Consider the following 23958-nt stretch of genomic DNA (forward strand, 5'->3'; position numbering starts at 1 on the left):
GCAGAGATAGACAGGTTCTTGATTAGTCAGGGCATCAAAGGGTATGGGGAGAAGGCAGGAGAGTGGGGATGACTGGAAGAATTGGATCAGCCATGATTGAATGGTGGAGCAGACTCAATGGGCGAAATGGCCTACTTCTGCTCCTATATAACCATATAACAATTACAGCACAGAAACAGGCCATCTCGGCCCTTCTAGTCCGTGCCGAACGCTTACTTTCACCTAGTCCCACCGACCTGCACTCAGCCCATTTCTTTCATGTCCATATACCTATCCACATATAGGATATATATCCATATATGTTATGATCCTAAGAGGTTCTTGTGGAGAATAAGCTTTCTTTGCTGTAGAGGTGGACCAGATGACTGGGGCAGCATGGATTGCTGTGCTGACTTTGTGACTCTCTAGAAGGAGCCTGTTTCCCTCACTGACTGTGGACAACACAGTGGCACCGCTGGTAGAATCACCGTCTCACAGTTCCAGAGACGTGGGTTCAGTCCTGACTGTGTGGGATTTCTGCCCACATTTCAAAAACTTCTGGGTTGGTAGGTTGATTGGCTCCTGTAAATTACTCTCGTGCATGCATGGGTGAGTGGTAGAATCTGGGTTGGGTGATGGGAATGCATTGAGAATGAAACATGGATACCCGAGTACAGATTTGGTGGGCCGAAGAGCCTGATCTATGCTATATGACTGTCTGACTCTACCTTTGTCAATCATAGTTTGCCCAGTCTCTCTGAAGGTTTGGTATCTCCAGGATTGCTTTATTTCTTATAATATTCCTTCTCCAAGCTCCTGTTTTATGCTTTGCCCGGCATTGTGACTACTGTTCGTGGTGGCCCTATAACACCCTTTTATTATTCATAAATTTGCAAAACACAGCAGCGTTGTAACGTTGCAGCAAAATGGAATGCTGTAACAACATACTTCCACAGAATGATGGCTTGGCACTGCAATGACAGTAATATGGCAATGTGATAGAGTGGCAGTGCTTTGGGTGTAATGCAACAGTGGGGAAATCAGACTGAGGGGTAAGGGTAGGATTATTGGATTCATCATTGGCTTGATGGTAAGAAGCAGAGTGAGAGTCAGAGGTTGTTGGTTGGACTGGAGGCCTGTAACTAGCGGTGCGCTGGGGCTTGGTGCTGACAACTTTGTTGCTTGTCATTTATATGAACGATTTGGATGTGAATGTCAAGTCAGTGTGCATGATATTAAAATGGGTGATAACATAGACAGTGAAGAAGACTATTAAGTATTCCATTCTTGATCAGCTAGGTAAGGGTGTAAACGTGCTTCAGTTTGAACAAGTGTGAAATGGTGCATTTTGGAAAGTTGGACCAGGGTAGGAGTTTGCGAGTGAATGGTAGGGGCCTGGGGGAGCATAATGGAACTGAGAGATAAAGGTGTTCAAGTGCATTGAAAATAGCATCACAGGAAAATGGGCTGGTGAAGAGGGCACGCTAGCCCTCATCAGTCACGGCACTGAGTGTAAGGGTGGAGCATTATGCTGCAGTTATACAAGGTGTTGGTGAGACCATATTTGTTGCATTGGGTATGGTTTTGGTCCTGCAAATTCTGTGAGGGCATGACTCAGTTTTACTTGTCTTTTTTTTAGTATTTTTTGGGCTCAGAGCGGGGGGTTGGAGGGGTCAGATTAGTGTTTCAGGAATGTGGGGGAATTAGAGGCCAGAATTAGCGTTTCTTGGGCATGGGGGAGTTAGAGGGTCAGATTAGGTTTTAGAATCAGGAATATGAGGGAATTAGAGGGAATTAGAGGGTTCAGAATAAAGTTTTAGGGACAGGAATGTGGGGGAATTACAGGGCAGGATTAGTGTATTCTGGGCTCGGGGGAATTAGGGAGTCTGATTTCAGGAATGTGGGGGAATTACAGGGCAGGATTAGTGTATTCTGGGCTCGGGGGAGTTAGGGAGTCTGATTTCAGGAATGTGGGGGAATTACAGGGCAGGATTAGTGTATTCTGGGCTCGGGGGAGTTAGGGAGTCTGATTTCAGGAATGTGGGGGAATTACAGGGCAGGATTAGTGTATTCTGGGCTCGGGGGATTTGGGACACGTTTCTGAACATGCTTCTGGAAGGGGGAGAGGGTGAGCAGCCAGAAGTCGTGGTACATTTTGGTACCAATGACATAGGAAGGAGACAGTCCTGAGAACAGACTACAGGGAGTTAGGAGGGAAGCTGAGAAGCAGGACCTCAAAGGTAGCAATCTCAGGACTGCTGCCTGTGCCACGCGATGCTGAGGATAGGAATAGAATGAGGTGGCAGATAAATGTATGGCTGAAGGATTGGAGCAGTGGACAGGGATTCAGTGGGCAAGATTACTAGAGCTGTTGGGAGTGGTTTGAATTAATATGGTAGGGGGATTGGAACCAGTATGATAGAGCTGAGGATGAACAGCAGGTTTATAAGTAGAATATGGGTGTAACATGAATGTAAGGAAGGACAAGCCAATGATTGGGTACAAATGTAGATGGAGCAAGGAGTTAAATTGAACCACAGAGGCAACATTCAAAAGGGCGAAGAATACAGGGCTGACGGTGCTGTATTTAAATGCATGTATATTCGGAATAAGGTGGATGAACTTGTGGCACAGGGTCAGAGAATGTTCAGTCTTTCTGGGTGGAATTAAGAAATTGCAAGGGTAAAAAAAGCATTATGGAAATCGTTTATAGGCCTCCAAATAGTAGCCATGGCAGAGATGACGATACAGCAGAGGTGGTGGAAGTTTCTGGAAATAGTTCACAAGGTGCAGGATGGATAGGTCCCACAGAAGAAGTTGTTCTCAAATGACTGGGCTAGGCAACCATGGCTGACAAGGGATGTTAAGGACTGCATAAAAGCCAAGGAAAGGGCATATAAGGTAGCAAAAGTGAGTGGGAAGCTGGATGATTGGGAAGCCTTTAAAATCCAACAAAAGGCAACTAAAATAGCTACAAGAAGGGAAAAGATGAAATATGAGGGTAGAATGGCCAATAATATAAAGCAGGCTACCAAAGGTGTTTTCAGTTATATTAAGAATAAAAGGGATGTGAGAGTTGATATCGGACCACTGGAAAATGATGCTGGTGAGGTAGTAACGGGGACAAAGAAATGGCAGATGAGCTTTATGGGTAGTTTGGCTCAGTATTCACTGTGGAAGACATTAGCAGTGTGCCAGAGGCCCATGAGTGTCAGGGAACAGGAGTGAGTGCAAAGGAAAAAGTGTGAGGTAAAGTCAATGGTCTTAAGGTGGATAAGACACCTGGGCCAGATGGACTACATCCCAGAGTCCTGAGAGAGGTTGCTGAAGAGATAACAGATGCATTGGTCATGATCTTTCAAGAATCACTTGATTTTGGCATGGTCCCAGAGGACTGGAAGATTGCAAATGACACTCCACTCTTTAAGAAGGGAGGAAGGCAAAAGAAAGGAAATTATAGGCCAAATAGTCTAACCTCAGTGGTTTGGAAAGTGTTGGAGTCTGTTATTAAGGATGAGGTTCGGGGTACTTGGAGACTAATGATAAAATAAGTCAAAGTCAGCACGGTTTCTGTAAAGGGAAATCTTGCCTGACAAATCTGTTAGAATTCTTCGAATAAGTAACAAGCAGGGTGGACAAAGGAGAGGCAGTGGATGTCATTTACTTGGATTGTCAGAAGGCATTTGATAAGGTGCCACACATTTGACAGCTTAACAAGATAGAATCCTATGGCAATACAAGAAAGATACTGGCATGGATAGAGGAATGGCTGACAGACAGGAGGCAGTGAGTAGGAGTAAAAGGCCCCTTTTCTGGTTGGCTGCTAGTGGTGTTCCTCAGGAGTCAGTATTGGGACCGTTACTTTTCACATTGTTTGTCAATGATACAGATAATGGAATTGATGGTTTTGTGGCAAAGTTTGTGGATGATACAAAGATAGGTGGAGGGGTTGATAGTGCTGAGGAACCAATGTGATTACAGCAGGACTTAGACAAATTGGAAGAATGGGCAAAAATGTGGCAGATGGAATACAGTGTTGGGAAATGTACGATAATGCATTTTGGTATAAGGAACAATAGTGCGAACTATTATCTAAATGGAGAGAAGCTTCAAACATCAAAGGTGTAAAGGGACTTAGGAGTCCTCTTGGAAGACAGTCTGTGGTAAAGAAGGCAAATGCAATATTGGCATTTATTTCAAAGGGAATAGAATATAAAAGCAAGTAGATAATGCTGAGCTTTTATAAGATGCTAGTCAGGCCGCACTTGAAGTATTGACAACAGTTTTGGACCCCCATATCTCAGAAAGGATGTGCTGTCATTGGAGAGAGTCCAGAGGAAGTCCACAAGGATGATTCCGGGAATGAAAAGGTTAACGTGAGTGTTTGGCAGTTTTGGGCCTGAACTCACTGGAATTTAGAAGAATGCGTGGGGATCTCATTGAAACGTACCGAATGTTGGAAGGACTAAATAGGGTGGATGTGGAGAGGATGTTTCCTATGGTGGGGGTATCCAGAACTAGAGGGCACAGCTTCAAAATTGTTTGGTGACCGTTAAGAATAGAGGGAAGGAGGAATTTCTTTAGCCAGAGAGTAGTGAATCTTTTGGATGCTCTGTCACAGACTATGTTGGAAGCCAAGCCTTTGGGTATATTTAAGATGGAAGTTGATTGTTTCCTGATTGGTCAGGGCACCAAAGGATACCTCAACGGGCTGAATAGCCTAACTCTGCTATACATATATAGTGTGTGTGTGTGTGTGTGTGTGTGTGTGTGTGTGTGTGTGTGTGTGTGTGTGTGTGTGTGTGTGTGTGTGTGTGTGTGTGTGTGTGTGTGTGTGTGTGTGTGTGTGTGTGTGTGTGTGTGTGTGTGTGTGTACATGTATGTATTTGTACTGTATATGTAAAAAATGTAGTTAGTCTTCATGGGTTCATTGTCCTTTCATAAATCTGATGGCAGAGGGGAGAAGCTATTCTGAAAACATTGAGTATGTGTCTGTAGGCTCATGTACCACCTCCTTGATAGCAGAAATGAGAAGAGGACATGTCCTGAGTGATAGATGCTGCCTTTCTGAAGATGTCCTCAATGCTGGGGAGGCGAGTGCCCATGATGGAGCTGGCTGTGTTGGTGACTTCCTCAGCTTTTTGCAATCCCGTGCAGTGGCCCCTCCAGACCAGACAGTGACGTAGCCAGTCAGGATACTCTCCATAGTGCATCTGTAGAAATTTGAACATGTCTTTGGTGACAGACCAAGTCTCCTCAAACTCCGAATGAAATACTACTGCGGTCATGCCATGTTTGTAATTGCATCAATATGTTGGGCCTTTAGATAGATCTTCAGAGACGCTGACATGCAGGAACTTGAATCTGCTCACCCTTTCCATTGCTGATCTCTTGATGAGGACTGGTGTGTTTTCCCTCGACTGCTCCTTCCATAATTAATTCCTTAGTCAACTCTGACTCTAAGAAGTTCAAGTTAAATTGAGTGGAAACAAATCTCTCAACACTCTGCCAGCTGTTTTGAGATATTTAGAGGGAGGCAAGTATTACTTCACCCAGTCTTAGAGATGATGACACCATTCCCAAATGTTCAGTTTTGGTAACTCCCCTGTTTTCTTTTGCACAATGACTTCCAGGTGCTGGTGTTTTATCACCACCCGATGGCATACAACTTCCCCTTCCTCTGGCCTGGACATCATATCCCAGCACCCTGGGCAAATACCACCGATGCTCAGAAACTGGTACAGTTCCTGGAGACGACCCTGAGTGAGCGGGCAAAGCGTGGGACCTTCCACGTCTCACAGGCCATCTTGACTCCACAAGCCAAAACCGTCATCCGGGGATTGATTGGTGGACTGCGAGACTCTCTGGTTGTGAGGTTGGCTTTAATCATCTTTTTGGTGCTCACATTAATTGTTCTGTTCTGTATTACAAGGGAAAATAAGCATCGTATAATAGTGATGCAGGTCTTTCAACTCACTGTCTCCATGCTGACTATCAGTTTCTGATTTGTACTAAACAAATTTCCCAGCTCTCAACCCTCAGCCCTCTGTTCCTTGGTAATTCAATGCTTGTCAAGATGCTTCACAGACCCCGGATGCACCACCATTCAGCAAAGCTTTCCACTGGTATAAAGAATCCTCCAAACATCTTTACTCTTACCCCAAACCTCCTCTCTTTGGTTTTGGACACCTCTGCCATGGGGTAAAGTCTCCAACCATCCATAGAATCCATGCCTTAAATAATTTTGAACTTTAATAAGTCTCCCTTTAGTTTCCTTTGTTCTAAGGAAAATATATCTAGTCTCTCCTCATAACTGAAATTTTCCATCACAAGCAACATCCTGGAGAATCTCCTCTGCACCTTCTCCAGTACAACCACATCCTTCTAGTGGTTTGGTGACCAGAAATGCACACACTATTTCATCTGTTGCCTCATCTGTTGTATGATAATGTCTGTCTCTCTTGTATTCTGTACCTCAGCTAATTAATGCAAATATTTTTCATCTCCTTAAATACCCGTGTTATTATTTTCAAGGTAATTGGGACCAGTCCATCAAAGTCTCTCTGTTCCTCAGTATTCCCTATGATCTAACCATTCATAGTGTGTATTCTACCCTCGTTAGTGCAGTCAAAATGCATAACCTCACACAGGGTAAACGGAGTGAGCTACCAAAAGAAAGGATTGACATACAATTGCGTCATTTCAAAGACCTGTGGATAGGTACATCGATAGGAAAGGTTCAGAGAGGTAATGAATAAACTCGGGCAAATGGGACGAGCTTCGTTAGGCAACGTAGAAAGACTTGGAGGGATAAACCATTGCTCTACTCAATATCATCCTCTAACCTTAGACAATCCTCACTACTCACAACATCATCACCACCAGCACCATTTCCATACCACCCGAAAACTGACTGTGGATATTTCTTATTTCATATCCTAAGTATGAACGTAATTAACAATAATAAGCATCATTCCCTGTGGTGCACCTCTGGTCACAAACTTCCAGTCACAGCAGCACCCACTAAGTCCTATTAAAAGGCAATTTTGGGTCCCATTTGACAAGTCATTGTATCTCATCAGCTCTAACCTGTTAGACCCTGTGGGATCTTGTCAAAGGTTTTACTAAGTCCATGTAGGCTATATCTACTGCACTACCCCCATCAATAGACATTGCTACCTATCTGGAAAAAATTTGTCAAATAGAAAATCCATCTGACAAATCCATGCTAACTGTTCCTAATTAATCTTTGGCTTTTAAAGTGCACATTAGTGAAGCATTAACATCAATTTCTCCATCTTCCAGTAGCCACTCCCCTCTGTTCCCTGCTCTCCTTGCCTTTGTTTTCCCTGCACTTTATGCAGTCCTGGGTAGGTCTGTAGTCTAGTGTAGTTTTTTTGGTGTTGTTTTTACGTAGTTCAGTCTAGCTTTTGTACTGTTTCATGTAACACCATGGTCCTGAAAAATGTTGTCTTGTTTTTACTGTGTACTGTACCAGCAGTTATGGTCGAAATGACAATAAAAAGTGACTTGACTTGACTTACTCCTCTTGCCCTTTACTTCTTCTCTTGCCCTCACCCTGTCCTCAAAACTTGCCAAACATTTACCCCTTCCATCTGCTACCCCACATCTTTCCCTTCATTTCATGATCCACTATCCTCTCCGCCTTGCTTCTCACATCATTCCCTTTCTCATCCTCTGCTACCATCCAGCCTTCCCCCTTCACCTGGATCCACCTATCACCTACCAGCTCATGCTCTTCCCCATCCCTGCACCCATTGATTCTGACTTCTAACTGCTTCCTTTCTTGTTCTGATGAAGAGCCCACAAAACCCAGCTCTTCATTTCCCTCTGCAGAAGCTGCTGAGTTCCTCCAACAGTTTGTGTGTTGCTCCAGATTTCCAGCATCTGCAGAATCTCTTGTGTTTTCTCTTTGGCCGTTAGTTCTCCCTGTATCCATTAGATGGAATGCAAGCCATTAATAAAACAAGATGGGAAAATAAAGGATCCAATGTCTTTCAAATGCCTTCACCATCTGTAACAAGAGGAGGTCATGCACTGTTTGTGGCCTTTCTGTGGTACAGACAGGCACAGCTGATCTGGTGGAGAAGGAAACAGAAACAATCCTGTGTAGGAAATATTTTGATACTGATATTTCACGGCAGGAGTGCATTCTCAAGCTCATCACTGAGTGACGTTATGTTGATATTTTGTAAACACTATAAATATATATCAGGATATATATTTATGTGAAGAGCAAGGGGATAAGACGTGAAAGAATAGGACCTATCAAGTGTGACAGTGGGAAAATGTGTATGAAACCGGAGGAAGTAGCAGAGGTACTCAAAGAATACTTTACTTCAGTATTCACTATGGAAAAGGATCATGGTGATTGTAGGGATGACTTGCAGCGGACTGAAAAGCTTGAGCATGTAGATATTAAGGCTACTGTGGGAGGTGAGGGAGGAGATTGCTGAGCCTCTGGCGATGATGTTTGCATCATCAATGGGGACAGGAGAGGTTCCCGAGGATTGGAGGGTTGCGGATGTTGTTCCCTTATTCAAGAAAGTGAGTAGAGATAGCCCAGGAAATTATAGGCCAGTGAGTCTTACCTCAGTGGTTGGTAAGTTGATGGAGAAGATCCTGAGAGGCAAGATTTATGAACATTTGGAGAGGTATAATATGATTAGGAATAGTCAGCATGGCTTTGTCAAGGGCAGGTCGTGCCTTACGAGCCTGATTGAATTTTTTGAGGATGTGAATAAACGCATTGATGAAGGAAGAGCCGTAGATGTAGCGTATATGGATTTCAGCAAGGCATTTGATAAGGTACCCCATGCAAGGTTTATTGAGAAAGTAAGGAGGCATGGGATCCAAGGGGACATTGCTTTGTGGATCCAGAACAGGCTTCCCCACAGAAGGCAAAGAATGGTTGTAGACAGGTCATATTCTGCGTGGAGGTCAGTGACCAGTGGGTCCCTATCTGTTCTGGGACCCTTACTCTTTGTGATTTTTGTATATGACCTGGATGAGGAAGTGGAGGGATGGGTTAGTAAATTTGCTGATCACACAAAGGTTGGAGGTGTTGTGGATAAGTGTGGAGGGCTGTCAGAGGTTACAGTGGGACATCGATAGGATGCAAAACTGGGCTGAGAAGTGGCAGATGGAGTTCAACCTAGATAAGTGTGAAGTAGTACATTTTGCTAGGTCAAATATGATGGCAGAATATAGTATTAATGGTAAGACTCTTGGCAGTGTGTAGGATCAGAGGGATCTTGGGGTCCGAGTCCATAGGACACTCAAAGCAGCTGCGCAGGTTGACTCAGTGTTTAAGAAAGCGTATGGTGTATTGGCCTTCATCAACCGTGGAATTGAATTTAAGAGCCGAGAGGTAATGTTGCAGCTATATAGGACCCTCGTCAGACCCCACTTGGAGTACCGTGCTCAGTTCTAGTTGCCTCACTACAGGAAGGATGTGGAAACCATAGAAAGGGTGCAGAGGAGATTTACAAGGATGTTGCCTGGATTGGGGAGCATGCCTTATGAGAACAGGTTGAGTGAACTTGGCCTTTTCTCCTTGGAGCGACAGAGGATGAGAGGAGACCTGATAGAGGTGTATAAGATAATGAGAGGCATTGATCATGTGGATAGTCAGAGGCTTTTTCCCAGGGCTGAAATAGCTGCCTCAATGGGGCACAGGTTTAAGGTGCTTGGGAGTAGGTACAGAGGAGATATCAGGGGTATGTTTTTTATGCAGAGAGTGGTGAGTGCGTGGAATGGGCTGCTGGCAATGATGGTGGAAGCAGATACAATAGGGTCTTTTAAGAGACTTTTGGATAGGTATGTGGAGCTTAGAAAAATAGAGGGCTATGGGTAACCCTAATAATTTCTAAGGTGAGGACATGTTCGGCACAACTTTGTGGGCCAAAGGGCCAGTATTGTGCTGTAGGTTTTCTGTGTTTCTATGATATGTTGGATTTAGTTAATGGTCATTTCCAGGATTGTATTATTTCAAACTTTATGAATAATACATAGAAAAGTATAGCACAGGAACAGGCCTGGCCATTCAGCCTATGCTGTCTGTGCCAAACACCGAACTGAAGTGAAGTAAATCTCTTCTGTCTGTGTGTGATCCTGTATTGTGTCTGTCTAAAAGCCCGTGGTAGTGCAAAGCATTCAGAGCGTCACTATACTGTGGTAGTGCAGGTTGAGTCAGGGACCGAATAGTTGAGGGGAAGCTTTGAACGTGGTGGTATGGGATTGCAAGTTTCTGTACCTTCTGCCCAGTGGTTCCTGTGAGAAGATGGCATGGGTCAGAAGGTGGGCATCTTTTATAAATGTTGCCTTCTTGAGGAGTCATCAACTTCTCTCAAGTTCTGACCTTCCACAGAAACCACCTAAGTTTGTCCAATCTCTCCTGAAGCTCAAACCCTCTCATCCTGGCAACATTGTGGTAAACCTCTTCGGGACCTTCTCCACTTCCTTCCTGTAATGGGGATGACCAGAACTGCACATCACACTCCAAGTGCAGTCTGAGCAAAGTTTTACACAGCAGAAACGTGACGTTGTGACTGGTACACTCAGAGGGCTGACCAGTGAAGGCCAGTGTGCTGTACATCATCTCTATTACCCTGTCTACCTGTGTGACCACTTTCAGGGACCCCAATATCCTATATCAAATGGATGGACTTTAGAGCATAGAGCACAGAGAGAAAAGCTCTATCTTGCTGAACCTATAATAATTAGATATGCTCTCCAATCCAGGCAGCTTCCTAGCAAATCTCCTCTGCACCCTCTGTAATGGGGGTGTATTATAGATCACCCAATAGTCAGCGAGAATTGGAGGAGCAAATCTGCAGAGAGATTGCAGACAACTGCAGGAAACATAAAATTGTGATAGTAGAGGATTTTAATTTTTCACGTATTGATTGGGACTCCCATACTGTTAAAGGTCTAGACAGGTTAGATTTTGTAAAATGTGTTCAGGAAAGATTTCTAGATCAATATATACCGACTAGAGAGGATGCAATGTTAGATCTTCTATTAGGAAACAAGTTAGGGCAGGTGACAGAAGTGTGCGTAGGGGAACACTTTGGTTCCAGTCATCACAACACCATTAGTTTCAACTTGATTGTGGATAAAGATAGATCTGGTACTTGGGTTGAGGTTCTAAACTGGAAAAAGGCCAAATTTGAAGAAATGAGAAAGGATCTAAAAAGCGTGGATTGGGACAGGTTGTTCTCCGGCAAGGATGTCGTTAGTAAGTGGGAGCCTTCAAAGGAGAAATTCTGAGAGTGCAGAGTTTGTATGTTCCTGTCAGGATTAAAGGCAAAATGAATAAGAATAAGGAACCTTGGTTCTCGAGGGATATTGGAACTCTGATAAAGAAGAAGAGAGAGATGTATGACATGTATAGGAAACAGGGAGCAAATAAGGTACTTGAGGAGTATAAAAAGTGCAAAAAAATACTTAAGAAAGAAATCAGGAGGGCTAAAAGAAGACATGAGGTAGCTTTGGCAGTCAAGGTGAAGGATAATCCAAAGAGCTTCTACAGGTATATTAATAGCAAAAGGATAGTAAGGGATAAAATTGGTCCTCTTGAAGATCAGATTGGTTGGCTCTGTATGGAACCAAAATAAATGGGGGAGATCTTTTTGCGTCTGTATTTACTAAGGAAACTGGCATGGAGTCAATGGAAATAAGGCAAACAAGTAGTGAGGTCATGGAATCTATACAGATTGAAGAGGAGGAGGTGCTTGCTATCTTGAGGCAAATCAGAGCAGATAAATCCCCAGGACCTGACAGGGTATTCTCTTGGACCTTGAAGGAGTCTAGTGTTGAAATTACAGGGGCCCTGGCAGATATATTTAAAATGTTGGTATCTACGGGTGAGGTGCCGGAGGATTGGAGGATAGCTCATGTAGTTCCGTTGTTTAAAAAAGGCTCTAAAAGTAATCCAGTATATTATACACCAGTAAGTTTGACGTCAGCAGTAGGTAAATTATTGGAAGGAGTACTAAGAGATAGGATCTACAAGTATTTGGATACTATTTGGATAGACAGGATAGAGAGTCAACACGGCTTCGTGCCTGGTAGATCATGTTTAACAAATCTATTAGAGTTTTTTGAGGAGGTTACCAGGAAAGTGGATGAAGGGAAGGCAATGGATGTTGTCTACATGGACTTCAGTAAGGCCTTTGACAAGGACCTGCATGGGAGGTTAGTTAGGAAGATTCAGTCGCTAGGTATACATGGTGAGGTAGTAAATTGGATTAGACATTGGTTCAATAAGAGAAGCCAGAGAGTGGTAGTGGAGGATTGCTTCTCTGAGTGGAGGCCTGTGACTAGTGATGTGCCACAGGGATCAATGCTGGGTCCATTGTTATTTGTCATCTATATCAATGATCTGGATGATAATATGGTAAATTGGATCAGCAAATTTGCTGATGATACAAAGATTGGAGGTGTAGTGGACTGTGAGGAAGGATTTCAAAGCTTGCAGAGGGATCTGGACCAGCTGGAAAAATGGCTGACAAATGGCAGATGGAGTTTAATACAGACAAGTGTGAGGTATTGCACTTTGGAAGGAAAAGCCAAGGTAGAACATGCAAGATAAATGGTAGGGCACTGAGGAATGCAGTAGAACAGAGAGATCTAGGAATACAGATACAAAATTCCCTAAAAGTGGCATCACAGGTAGATAGGGTAGTAAAGAGAGCTTTTGTTACATTGGCCTTTATAAATCAAAGTATTGAGTATGAGAGTTGGAATGTTATGGTGAGGTTGTATAAGGCATTGGTGAGGCTGAATTTTGGAGTATTGTGTGCAGTTTTAGTCACCAAATTACAGGAAGGATATTAATAAGGTTGAAAGAGTTCAGAGAAGGTTTACAAGGATGTTGCCGGGACTTGAGAAACTGAGTTACAGGGAAAGGTTGAATAGGTTAGGACTTTATTCCCTGGAGCTTAGAAGAATGAGGGGAGACATGATAGAGGTATATAAAATTATGATGGGTATAGGTAGAGTGAATGCAAGCAGGCTTTTTCCACTGAGGCCAGGGGAGAAAAAAACCAGAGGACATGGGTTAAGGGTGAAGGGGGAAAAGTTTAAAGGGAACATTGGGGGGGGGGGTTTCTTCAGTGTAGAATGAGCTGCCAGATGAAGTGGTAAATGCGGGCTCACTTTTAACATTTAAGAAGAACTTGGACAGGTACATGGATGAGAGGTGTATGGAGGGATATGGCCCAGGTGCAGGTCAGTGGGACTAGGCAGAAAAATGGTTCAAGAAGGGCCGAAAGGCCTGTTTCTGTGCTGTAATGTTCTATGGTTCTATGGTTCTAATGCATCCTTCCTGTAATGGGGCAACCAGAACTGAACACAATATTCCAAGTATAATCTAACCAGGGTTTTATAAAGGTGCAACATTACCACATGGCTCTCGAACTCTGTCTCCTGATTTATGAAGACCAACACACCATATGACTTCCAACTTGTGCGACAACTTTGAGGGATCTATGGACCCCTCACCACAAGATCCCTCTATTCCTCTATACTGCCAGGATTCCTGCCATAAACCCTGTGTTCTGCCTTCAAACTTGACCTTCCAAAGTGAATCACTTCACACTTCTCCATACTGAATTCCATCTGAAACCTCTCAGCCCAGCTCTGCATCCCATTGTATCCGATATACAATATACTGTCCACAACTCCAGCAACAAAATCATCTACAAAGTTACTAACCCACCCTTCCACTTGCTCATCCAAGTCATTTATAAAAATTACACAGAGCATGGGTCCCAGAACAGATCCCTGTGGCACACAGCTGTTCACTGACCTCCAGGCAGAATACAGCCAACCTCTGTCGTCTGTGGGCAAGCCAGTTCTGAATCCACACTGCCAAGTTTCCCTGGATCTGATGCCTCCTGACTTTCCACATGAGCCTACCATGGGGAACGTTATCAAATGTTTTACTGAAATATATGTATATGTACAACACATCCACTGTTCTTTCATCACTGTGCTTTGTCAGATCCTCAAAGAATTCAATCAGTGAGGCATGACCTGCCCCTCACCAAACCATGTTGACTATTGCTGTAATCTCTCTCTAAGAATACTGTCCAATAATTTTCCCACCACTGAAGTAAGACTCACTGGTCTATAATCCCCAGAGTTATCTCTACTCCCTTTCTTGCACAATGGAATAATGTTTGCAAACCACCTGTGGCTAGTGAGGATGCTAAATGTCATTGCCAAAAGCTCAGCAATCTCTTCCCTCGTTTCAGTCACTTCCTGGGATTTCTTCAGCCCTGCAATCCTATCTATGCTAATGCCCTCTGGTCCTAGTCTCTCCTACCACTGCAAGCATTCTCTCCATGTCCTCTCTTCCCAGGCCTTTCAATATTGTGGGGGGCTTCCCTGAGGTGACAGTCGGTATCCTTGGCAACGTACCTTCACTGCCAGATCTTTCAAATGTCAAGGCCTTGCCGGACTGGTGATGAGAAGAGCTGTCGCAGTCAGGTTCTCCATGGACAGTCTGAGTCTCTGTCCCACCAGACTCAGCACCTGAGGTTGCATAGTGTGGATGAGATTAATATCTGTCTCCTGCTGGAGTTTGTATTCTCCAAGTTCCTTGTCCAGGTTCATACCAGGCAGCTGTGCAACAGAGGGCTCTCTGATCCATGGGCTGTTCCCAAGATCACACCAAAATGTATATTAAGTATGAGTGGAAATCCATCAACTCAATGAAAAACACAGTTTTCCAGCTTGCACTGCCTGAAGAAGCTGTATTTGTCATCAGGCCCTGGCCCATGCCCTCTGCAGGCTGCTACTGTGAGGCAGCAGGTACAAAGCCCGAGGCCCCATATCATCGGTTCAGGAACAGTTACTTCCCTTCAACCATCAGGTTCTTGAACTGACCTGCACAACCGTAACCTCAGCTCAGCAACAGAGACTACCGACCACCTCTCATTTCAATGAACTTGTCTTTGTTTCTTTTGCACCCAGGTCTTGCACAGTTTTATTTCTCTTTCTCTTTTTCTCTGTCTGTCTGTCTCTGTCTCAGCCTCCCTCTGTTTCAGCTGATCTGGAACATCTGATGATTGAATGTGATCCATTTTAACTGCCGAGGGAGCATTCCTGGTAGCAGCGTACATTCCATGCCTGCCCAATATCAGCCAGGCCCTGGAGGAGCAGAGCACTGTAATCAGCCGTCATGAAACGGTGGACCCTGGTGCCTTCCCTATCATTGCGGGGGGTTTCAGCTGAGGACCTTTAACCCACTACCGCTAACATATCACCTGTGAAACCAGAGGAGCCAACACACTTGACCACTGTTACCGTGCCAACCCATGCCTGCACTTGGACAAGTCCTACCACCTGGCTGTACTTTTATTCCTGGAGACCGAGGACTGCAGCCCCAGTGACGGGGACCATGAGGGTCTGGTCAGGGGAAGGGGTGGAGTCCCTACAGGACTGCTTTGAATCAGTGGACCGGACAATATTCAGGAATTCATCTTTGAATCTGAATGAATATGCCACAGTTGTCACTGATTTCAGGATCTGTGTGGATGAGTGTGAACCTTCGAGAGCATACTGGATTTCCCCAAAGCAGAAGCTGTCAATGATCCGGGAGGTTCACAGTCTACTGAGGGCTAGGTCTGTGGCCAGTGATCCAGAATGATATAAGCAGTCCAGTTACAATCTACAGAAGGCAATTCAAAAAGCAAAAAACAATTCCAATTGAAGTTAGGGACAGCATTGGATGCAGGGTTTGCAGGCCATTACTTCCCACAAAGCAAAACATAACATCATGAATGACTATGATGTTTCTCTCCCAGATGAGCTCAGTGCCTTTTATGCACACTTTGAAAAGGAGAATAAAACCATATCTCTGCAAAATTCCCAGAAGCACCTGGTGAACCTGTGGTCTCTGTCTTGGAGGCTGATGACAGATCGTCTTTCAAAAGAGTGAACCCTGGTAAGGTGAAAGCCCCTGATAGTGTACCTGCTTGGCTCAAAACCTGTGTCAACCAACTGGCGGGGTGTTCAGGGACATCTTCAATCTCTCACTGCTGCAGTCGGAGGTTCCCACCTGCTTCCGAAGAGTGTCAATCATACCAGTGCCAAGAAGAGTAGTGTGAGCTGTCTCAACGACAGTCGCCCACGTGCACTCATATCTACTGTGATGAAGTGCTTTGAGAGGTTGGTCACAGCCAGTATTAGCTCCTGCCTGAGCAAGGACCTGGACCCACTGTGATTTGCCTACCACCACAATAGGTCTACAGCAGATGCAATCTAACTGGCTGTCCATGTGGCCTGGACTATTTGGACAACAGCAATACCTACCTCAGGCTGCTGTTTATTGATTAGCACCATCATACCCTTAGTGCTATTCAAAATGTTTTAAAACCTGGGCCTCCATAACTCCATCTGCAACTGGATCCTGCAATTCCTCATTGGGAGACCACGATCAGTGCAAATTAGAAATAACATCTCCACCTCACTGACAATCAACACTAGTGCTCCTCAGTGAGGTGCTTAACCCACTGCTCTACTCTGTCTACACTCACGACTGCGTGGCTACACACAGCTCCGACACTATTTATAAATTACCGATGACAGAACCTCAGACAGGGACAAGAAGGTGTACAGTAGCAAGACAGATCAGCTGGTGGAGTGGTGTCACAACAACCTTGCACTCATTGTCGGGAAAACCAAGGAATTGACTGTTGACTTCAGGAAGGGGAAATCGAGGGTCACACACTAGTCTTCACTGAGCGATTAGCAGTGGAAAAATAAATAGTTTCAAGCTCCTGGGTGTTAACATCTCTGATGATCTATCCTGGGCCCAAAATATTGATGCCATTATGAAGAATGCACACCAGCAGTTATAGTTCATTAGGAGTTTGAGGAGATTTTGTATGTCACCAAAACTCTAGCAAATTTCTACAGGTGTACCACGGAGAGCATTTTAACTGGCTGCAGCTCAGTCTAAAATGGAGGGCCCACTGCACAGGATTGGAAAAAGCAGCAGAGTTGCAAACTCAGTCAGCTTCATCACAGCCTTCCCAGCATCGAGTACATATTCAAAAGGTGATACATCAAACAGGCGGCATACATCAGTAAGAACCCCCGTCACCTAGTACAGTCGGCCCTCCTTATCCGCAGATCAGGAAAACCCGGAAGTTCTCTCTCCAGCACTCGTTGCTTGAGCATGTACAGACTATTTTTTCATGTCATTATTCCCTAAACAATACAGTATAACAACTATTTACATAGCATTTACATTGTATTAGGTATTATAAGTAATCTAGAAATGACTTAAAAGTTCAGGCAGTCCCCGGGTTATGAATGAGTTCCATTCCCGAGTCCGTCTTTAAGTCGGATTTGAAGTCGGAACAGGTACATCCGATATTATTTAGCGTTAATTAGTCAAACGTTTTTCTTAGTATATAGTACATATTTTACCTTTCTATGCATATAAAACACTTAAGAAACATACGTATTTCAATAATTAAACCACTGCATTGCTTAGTAATAATTGTAGCTTTCACATGCTCCACTAAAATTGTTCCGATCATTGACCGACTGTAGCCTAACACTTTTCCAATGACCGATGGCATTTCACCTCTTTCCAATCGCTTTATTACTTCCACCTTATTTTCAATCACGATCGTGATTATTTTCATGAACAGAAACACTGAGGATTCAGAGCTACGCCAGGTCCTAATGTCCACCACATGGAGACATGTTAAATAAAGTCCAGGGTTCCACAGGGTCTTAAAGACCACTGCACTGATACATGTTAAATAAGGGACTTGAGCATCCATGAATTTTGGTATCCACGGGGGATCCTGGAATCAATTCCCCGTGGATAAGGAGGGCCGACTGTACGTACACTCAATGTTTTAGGAACAGCTTCTTCCCCTCTGCCTTCAGATTTCTGAAAGGACATTGAACCCATGAACATGATTTCATTATTTTTGCTTTTTGGCAACAATTTTCTCTGCCAATTAAGTGGCATAATGTCCCAAATAAACAAAGGGAATCCCAGCTATTTTCTTGATTAGTTTTTGTTCTTTAAGAATTGTCTCAAATAAGTGGCTGGCCCAATTAGCTGATGGCCAAATTAACCAGAATCCGCTGTATATAAATATAGGTTTCTTTAGTTATGATCTTTTACTTATTGCCCTGAACTGCTGTCAGTGATATTAAACCTGATTCTGATTGTGATTACATTGGTGGCAAGGAAGGATTTGTGTATGCAAATGTTATGATTGAGCTACATCGTTAAAATTAATTTATTGTTGTTACATGCCAAGATACAGTGAAAAGCTTAGTTTTGTGTAAGTTCCTTACAGATTGTTTTCAAACTGCAGTACATCGAGATTGGATTGTTCCAGCTGCTTCCATCTGGGAAATGGTACCGTCGCGTAAAAGCCAGGACGAACAGGCTCTGGGACAGCTTCTTCCACCTGGCCATCAGACTGATTAATTCATGCTGACTCAACTGTACTTCTATGTTATATTGACTATCCTGTTGTACATAATATTTATTATAAATGACTATAATTGTACTTTTGAACAGGAGACATAACGTAGATTTTTACCTCATGTATGTGAAGAATGTAAGTAATAAAGTCAATTCAATCCAATTGTACAAAGGGAAAATAAAGAATAGAATGCAGAATGGAGTGTTACAGTTTGAGGGAAGGTGCAAAACCCATGATGGGGTAGACCGAGAGCATGAACTCATCTCTCATATACAAGGTGCCTGTTCAATAGGTTTATATAAGCGGGAGAGAAGCTTTTCTTCAGCAAGTGGTACATGTTTTCAAGCATTTGTATCCTCTGCCTGATGGGAGAGGGAGAAAAGAGAATATCTGGAGTGGGAGGGGAGTAAGGGGAATATCTGGAATGGGAGGGGGGTCCCAGTGAGAAGTGTGGATGTAGTCTGTGGAAGATGGTCACGATGGACTGACCGTGTCCAAGACACTCTCTCTCGGCACAGCAGTTGCCACGCCAAGCTGTGATGCATCCAGGTACGATGCTGTCCATGGTGTAAAAATTGGTGCGGGTCAGCGTGCTAATTTCCCTTAGCCATTCCACTGTTTTGGTGAAGATCTGTGAATTAAATGATGGCAACCATTCTCATAACTGATTCTGTTCTTACAGAAACCTTCCTGTGATAATGAACTGGGTGAAATGTCAGAAGCCCGGCGTCAATGGTGTCAATATCATCACCTCAGACTTTGTGGAACTTGTGGATTTTGCTACAACTGTGATTAAGCTCAATTATCTGCTTCTGCACGACAAGGCAAAACAGGCGCCTGTTTAGCATCCTCTCTAGCTGTGAAAGTAACAAAGTCAACCATCGTTTGGTTTTCACATGTAGTGGCATTAGAGTGTGTGGTCATGTTGGGCCAGATGTACTTCAGTCTCCATTTTAAATTGTGCAATACATTGCCCTTGCACTTTGCTTGTGGTAACACATAAAACGACATTAAATTCTAGACCATAAGACAGTAGTGATCACACTGTGACAAATATGAAATAAATTCCAAAGTGACAGAAATACCCAGCTGTAAGAGAGTTAGAGATGATTATTTGTGTTTTCTGTTGGGCATAGACTCATACAGCAATGGAAACAGGCCTTTCAGCCCATCTGGTCAATGCTGACCAAGATGCTGATCTAAGCTAGTCCCATCTCTCCATATTTTCCCTATTTCCCTCTAAATCTTTCCTAGCCAAGTGTCTTTCAAATGTTGTCATTGGATCTGCTTCAAGCATTTCCTCTGGCAGTTTGTTCCATTTAGAGACCACCTTCTGGGTGAGAAAGCTGTCCCATTAGCTCCTATTAAATCTCATCCCTCTCACCTTTAACCTATGTGTCCTTGATTCCACAACCCTGGAAGAAAGAATGTGTGCATTCACCCTATCTATGTTCCTGATGATTTTATACGCCTCTATGCAGGCATCCTTTGAATGAAGCCTGAGCCTGCTCAACCTCCCTCTGCGACTCGGGGCCTTGAGTTTTGGCCATAACATTGCCTTGCACACATTTGCTATCCTCCTACTATAAAATGTGTAACTCCATTTTTATAATGGAACACAATTGTATAAATCTGTCACCAAATCTCTCTCTCTACAGGTGTTTCTGTAGTGTTTGTTTTTATTTCAGATTTCCATCAACTGCAGATTTTTGTTCTGTTTTCATGAATGTTTTTGGAAAGTTAATAATGTTTTTAAAATATCGGTTTATATTAGACCAAAGACAGAATGTAGGACCAAAATTAAATGCAAAACAGAGGTACAGAAGTCCGATAAAATATTTAAATCAGAACAGCACAGTGGATGGTCAAAGCAAATTACATCTGATCAAAATGTTGTACATATGTTCTCAGGGTCCAGCTTGTTCAGCTACACTGGGATTGCGTACAAGGCAACGAGCAAAGATAATTACCATTTACCTCCATAGATGTATGTACACTGACCCATCCCTACATAGTACATCGAGAGAGTAACTGTGTCATACTGTATATTGTGCTTGAAGAAGCACGCAGTCTGTTTATAATTTGAATTGTTTGAAGCATTGTTTTAGCTTTTTCCGGGGAAATTAGGATTTCTGTTCCACATCGGGAGTAAAGTGATTGAGCTTCGCCTGTGGTTTAGTAAGGAATATTGTCCTCCTGGTAAAATACTGTTTTCACAATGATGATGGGGTCTTTGGCCTCCACTGTTTCATTTTGTTGTGATTTCTCTGGTTTTATTATTCAGCAAAACTGAAAATTAGAATTTTTGTTTCTGAGAAACTTCTTGGTGCAGCAACTTCAGTCTCTCAAGTGTGATTAGATTAGGATGGGTAAGAATAATCAGTGTAGATTAGTAGCTCAATTGTTTCTTTGTGGAGTTCATTAGTCCACTTTCATTGGGCACTTTTACTCGTCAGTGTTTTCCACCATTGGAGAGAGATGGTGATCCAACAGCATTATCACTGGCCCATCTTATATCAACTAATTTCAAATCAGAATGTCAGTAAATAGTCAATGAACCAATTAATTGATATCCTTCATCTTACAACGGAGGGAAGTCAGTTTTGATCAGCGATGATTACTTGACCATTCTTCTGTTTTAATTGTTCGTTTCTTGTTATTTCTGGTGACTGAACACTTGAAGAAAGAAATGATTGTATCTGAATGAAAATTATCATTGAGAAATTTTTCCAAGTATAGTTTTTCATGTATTTTTATGGACATGAAATGATTGTTCAGATTGATAGTGACATTTTCTATAAACTTTTTCTGATTTTATAAATAAAATTTCAAAAATGTAAAACATTATTTAAAAGGTAATGAGAGAAATCTTTGTTGACTCATTATCTTTGTTTGCATATTCATTTCTCCTTCCAGTAAAATAAAATTTCCCTCCCCCTCCCCACTTCTTCTATTCTCCATTCTGGCCTCTTACCTCTTCTCACCCACCTATCAACTCCCCCAGGGTCCCCTCTCCTCTCCTATCAGATTCCTTCGTCTGCAGCACTTTACCTTTCCCACCTACCTGGCTTCACGTATTGCCTTCTAGCTATCCTCCTTGCCCTCCCCCACCTTTTCTATTCTGGCATCTCCCTCCTTCCTTTTGGTCCCAATGAAAGTCCAGGCTCGAAATGTCGACTTTATTTATTTCCATAGATGCTCCAGCATCTTGTGTTTGTTGCTTTGGGTTTCAAGGATCTGCAGAATTTCTTAGTTTATCATTGTCACATGTACCAAGATACAGTGAAAAGCTTTTGTTTTGTGTTCCACCCAGACGATCGCTCCAGACGTTAAGTATAGTCAGATAGTTGTATTAAAACAGAATGCAGAATTGTGTGATGCAGTTATAGAGAAGGTGCATTGTAAATACACAGCAAAAGTGCAAGGGCCACCTTGGGAGATGAAGAGTTCATCTGCTGGCATTTGAGAGTCTGGTATCAGTAAGATAGAAGCTGTCCTTGAACCTGGTGATTTTGTATCTCGGGCTTTTGTATCTTCTGCCTGATAGGAGGGGGAGGGAAGTGAGAATGAGTGAGTTGGGAGAGCTGGCTGCTTTGCCGATGTCGGGTGAAGTATAAAAGGAGTCATGGAGGGGAGGCTGATTTTCATGCTGGACTGGGCTGTGTTCACAACTCTCTCCACTTCCTTGCACAGAACAGTTACGATACCAAGCTGTGATGCATCCTGATTGGATGTTCTCTGTGGTACAGAATCGGCTTGGGGACAGTTCTCAGGAAGGGAACTCTAACATAACACTGGTACCGCCTACTACACTCTTACATTGGGATGTTACTCCCTCACTCTGGTATGTTTGACTGTCTCGTTCTTCCAAACTGTTTAAAACATCGGTTGAAACAAGTGCTGGGGAAATATTTTGAACTGATATGAAGCTCTGCTCCTGGTGATTGGGGAATGTTCCCATTTATTTCTGCCAACATTTGCAACATACAGATAGTGATGTCTGTGATAACAAATCCTTTGGATGAAAGGGATCTGGATCAAACTGTGACTGTGAGAGAGTTTCCCAGAGCTAGATGAAGAATTCAGCAACTGGAAGAGTAAGATTTGAGAAAAATGAGGAGATATTTTACAGAGTTCGCTTGATTTGACTAGTGTTCTTCATGGCAATGTTGAGTTACAGATCTGACCTGGCCAGTCTACATGGCGTTCTTCAGATTCAGATTCAGTTTATTGTCATTTATAACCACAAATACAATGCAGTTAAAAATGAGACAACGTTCTCCGGAATGATATCACAAAAAAAGCACAAAACAGACCACACAAGAAAAACCACATTACGTTTGGTAATCCCCAATCCAGAGTCCGGAGAGGCTGCTGTGTATCAATATCGCGCTACCATCTAGCACGTTCCCCGGAAAGGAACTACAAACCCAACAGACAAACCTAAAGCTACAAGACATACCCAAAACCACATAGTTACATATAGTTATAGTTAACATATAGTTTCAACAGTGCAGACAATACTATGATTGATAAAGACTAACTGACAAAGACCACATAATTATAACACATAGTTTCAGCAGTGCAAAGCAATACCGTAATCTGATAAAGAGCAGTCCATGGCACGGTTTAAAATAGAGTCTCAAAGTCCCGACAGCCCAACATCTCATGCAGACTGTAGAAGGAAGAAAAACTCTTCCTGCCATGAACCTCCAGCGCCGCAGCTTGCCGATACAGCACTTTGGGAGCTCTGACCACAGCCAACTCCGAGTCCGTCCGAAAACGTCGAGCCTCTGACCAGCCCTCCGACACCGCGCGCCAAGCACCATCTCTGCCGAGCGCTTCGACCCCGGCATCGGCTGCCAAGCAACAGGCAAAGCCGAGGATTCGGGGCCTTCCTCCAGGAGATTTTTTCGATCGCACAGTAGCAGCGGCAGTGAAACAGGCATTTCAAAAGTTTAACCAGATGTTCCTCCGCGCTTCACACGTCCGTCTCCATCAAATCAGGATAGTACACGGCTCCCTACTTGACAGATTACAGATATTCATTCCAAAGTGGCCGCTGCATGCTGCGTCGCATGCTTCTTCATGGTAATATTGAGTTATGGATCTGACCCGGCCAGTCTACATGGTGTTCTTCATGGTAATATTGAGTTGCAGATCTGACCCAGCCAGTCTACATGGTGTTCTTCATAGTAATATTGAGTTACAGATCTGACCTGGCCAGTCTATATGGTGTTCTTCATGGTAATATTGAGTTATAGATCTGACCTGGCCAGTCTACATGGTATTCTTCATGGTAATATTGAGTTACAGATCTGACCAGGCCAGTCTTCATGGTGTTCTTCATGGTAATATTGAGTTATGGATCTGACCCGGCCAGTCTACATGGTGTTCTTCATGGTAATATTGAGTTGCAGATCTGACCCAGCCAGTCTACATGGTGTTCTTCATAGTAATATTGAGTTACAGATCTGACCCGGCCAGT

General features: G+C 43.4%; 1 protein-coding gene across 2 annotated transcripts in view; it reads left to right on the plus strand.

The window, feature by feature from the left end:
- plcxd2 (phosphatidylinositol-specific phospholipase C, X domain containing 2) overlaps window positions 1-21311 on the plus strand; it is a 46176-nt gene extending 24865 nt beyond the window's left edge. Inside the window, exons 3-4 of one of the 2 annotated variants that reach the window (XM_073046097.1) lie at window positions 5613-5854; window positions 19153-21311. In XM_073046097.1, coding sequence (XP_072902198.1) covers window positions 5613-5854; window positions 19153-19315 — 405 coding nt within the window. In that variant the 3' untranslated portion in view covers window positions 19316-21311. Of the gene's footprint in view, window positions 1-5612; window positions 5855-18356; window positions 18869-19152 lie in introns of those variants that run through there. The other variant, XM_073046098.1, reaches the window with a different exon arrangement.
- The last annotated feature ends 2647 nt before the right edge of the window (window positions 21312-23958 follow it).

Source organism: Hemitrygon akajei, chromosome 5 (genome assembly GCF_048418815.1).
Source record: "Hemitrygon akajei chromosome 5, sHemAka1.3, whole genome shotgun sequence".
In the NCBI taxonomy this organism is placed as follows: domain Eukaryota; kingdom Metazoa; phylum Chordata; class Chondrichthyes; order Myliobatiformes; family Dasyatidae; genus Hemitrygon; species Hemitrygon akajei.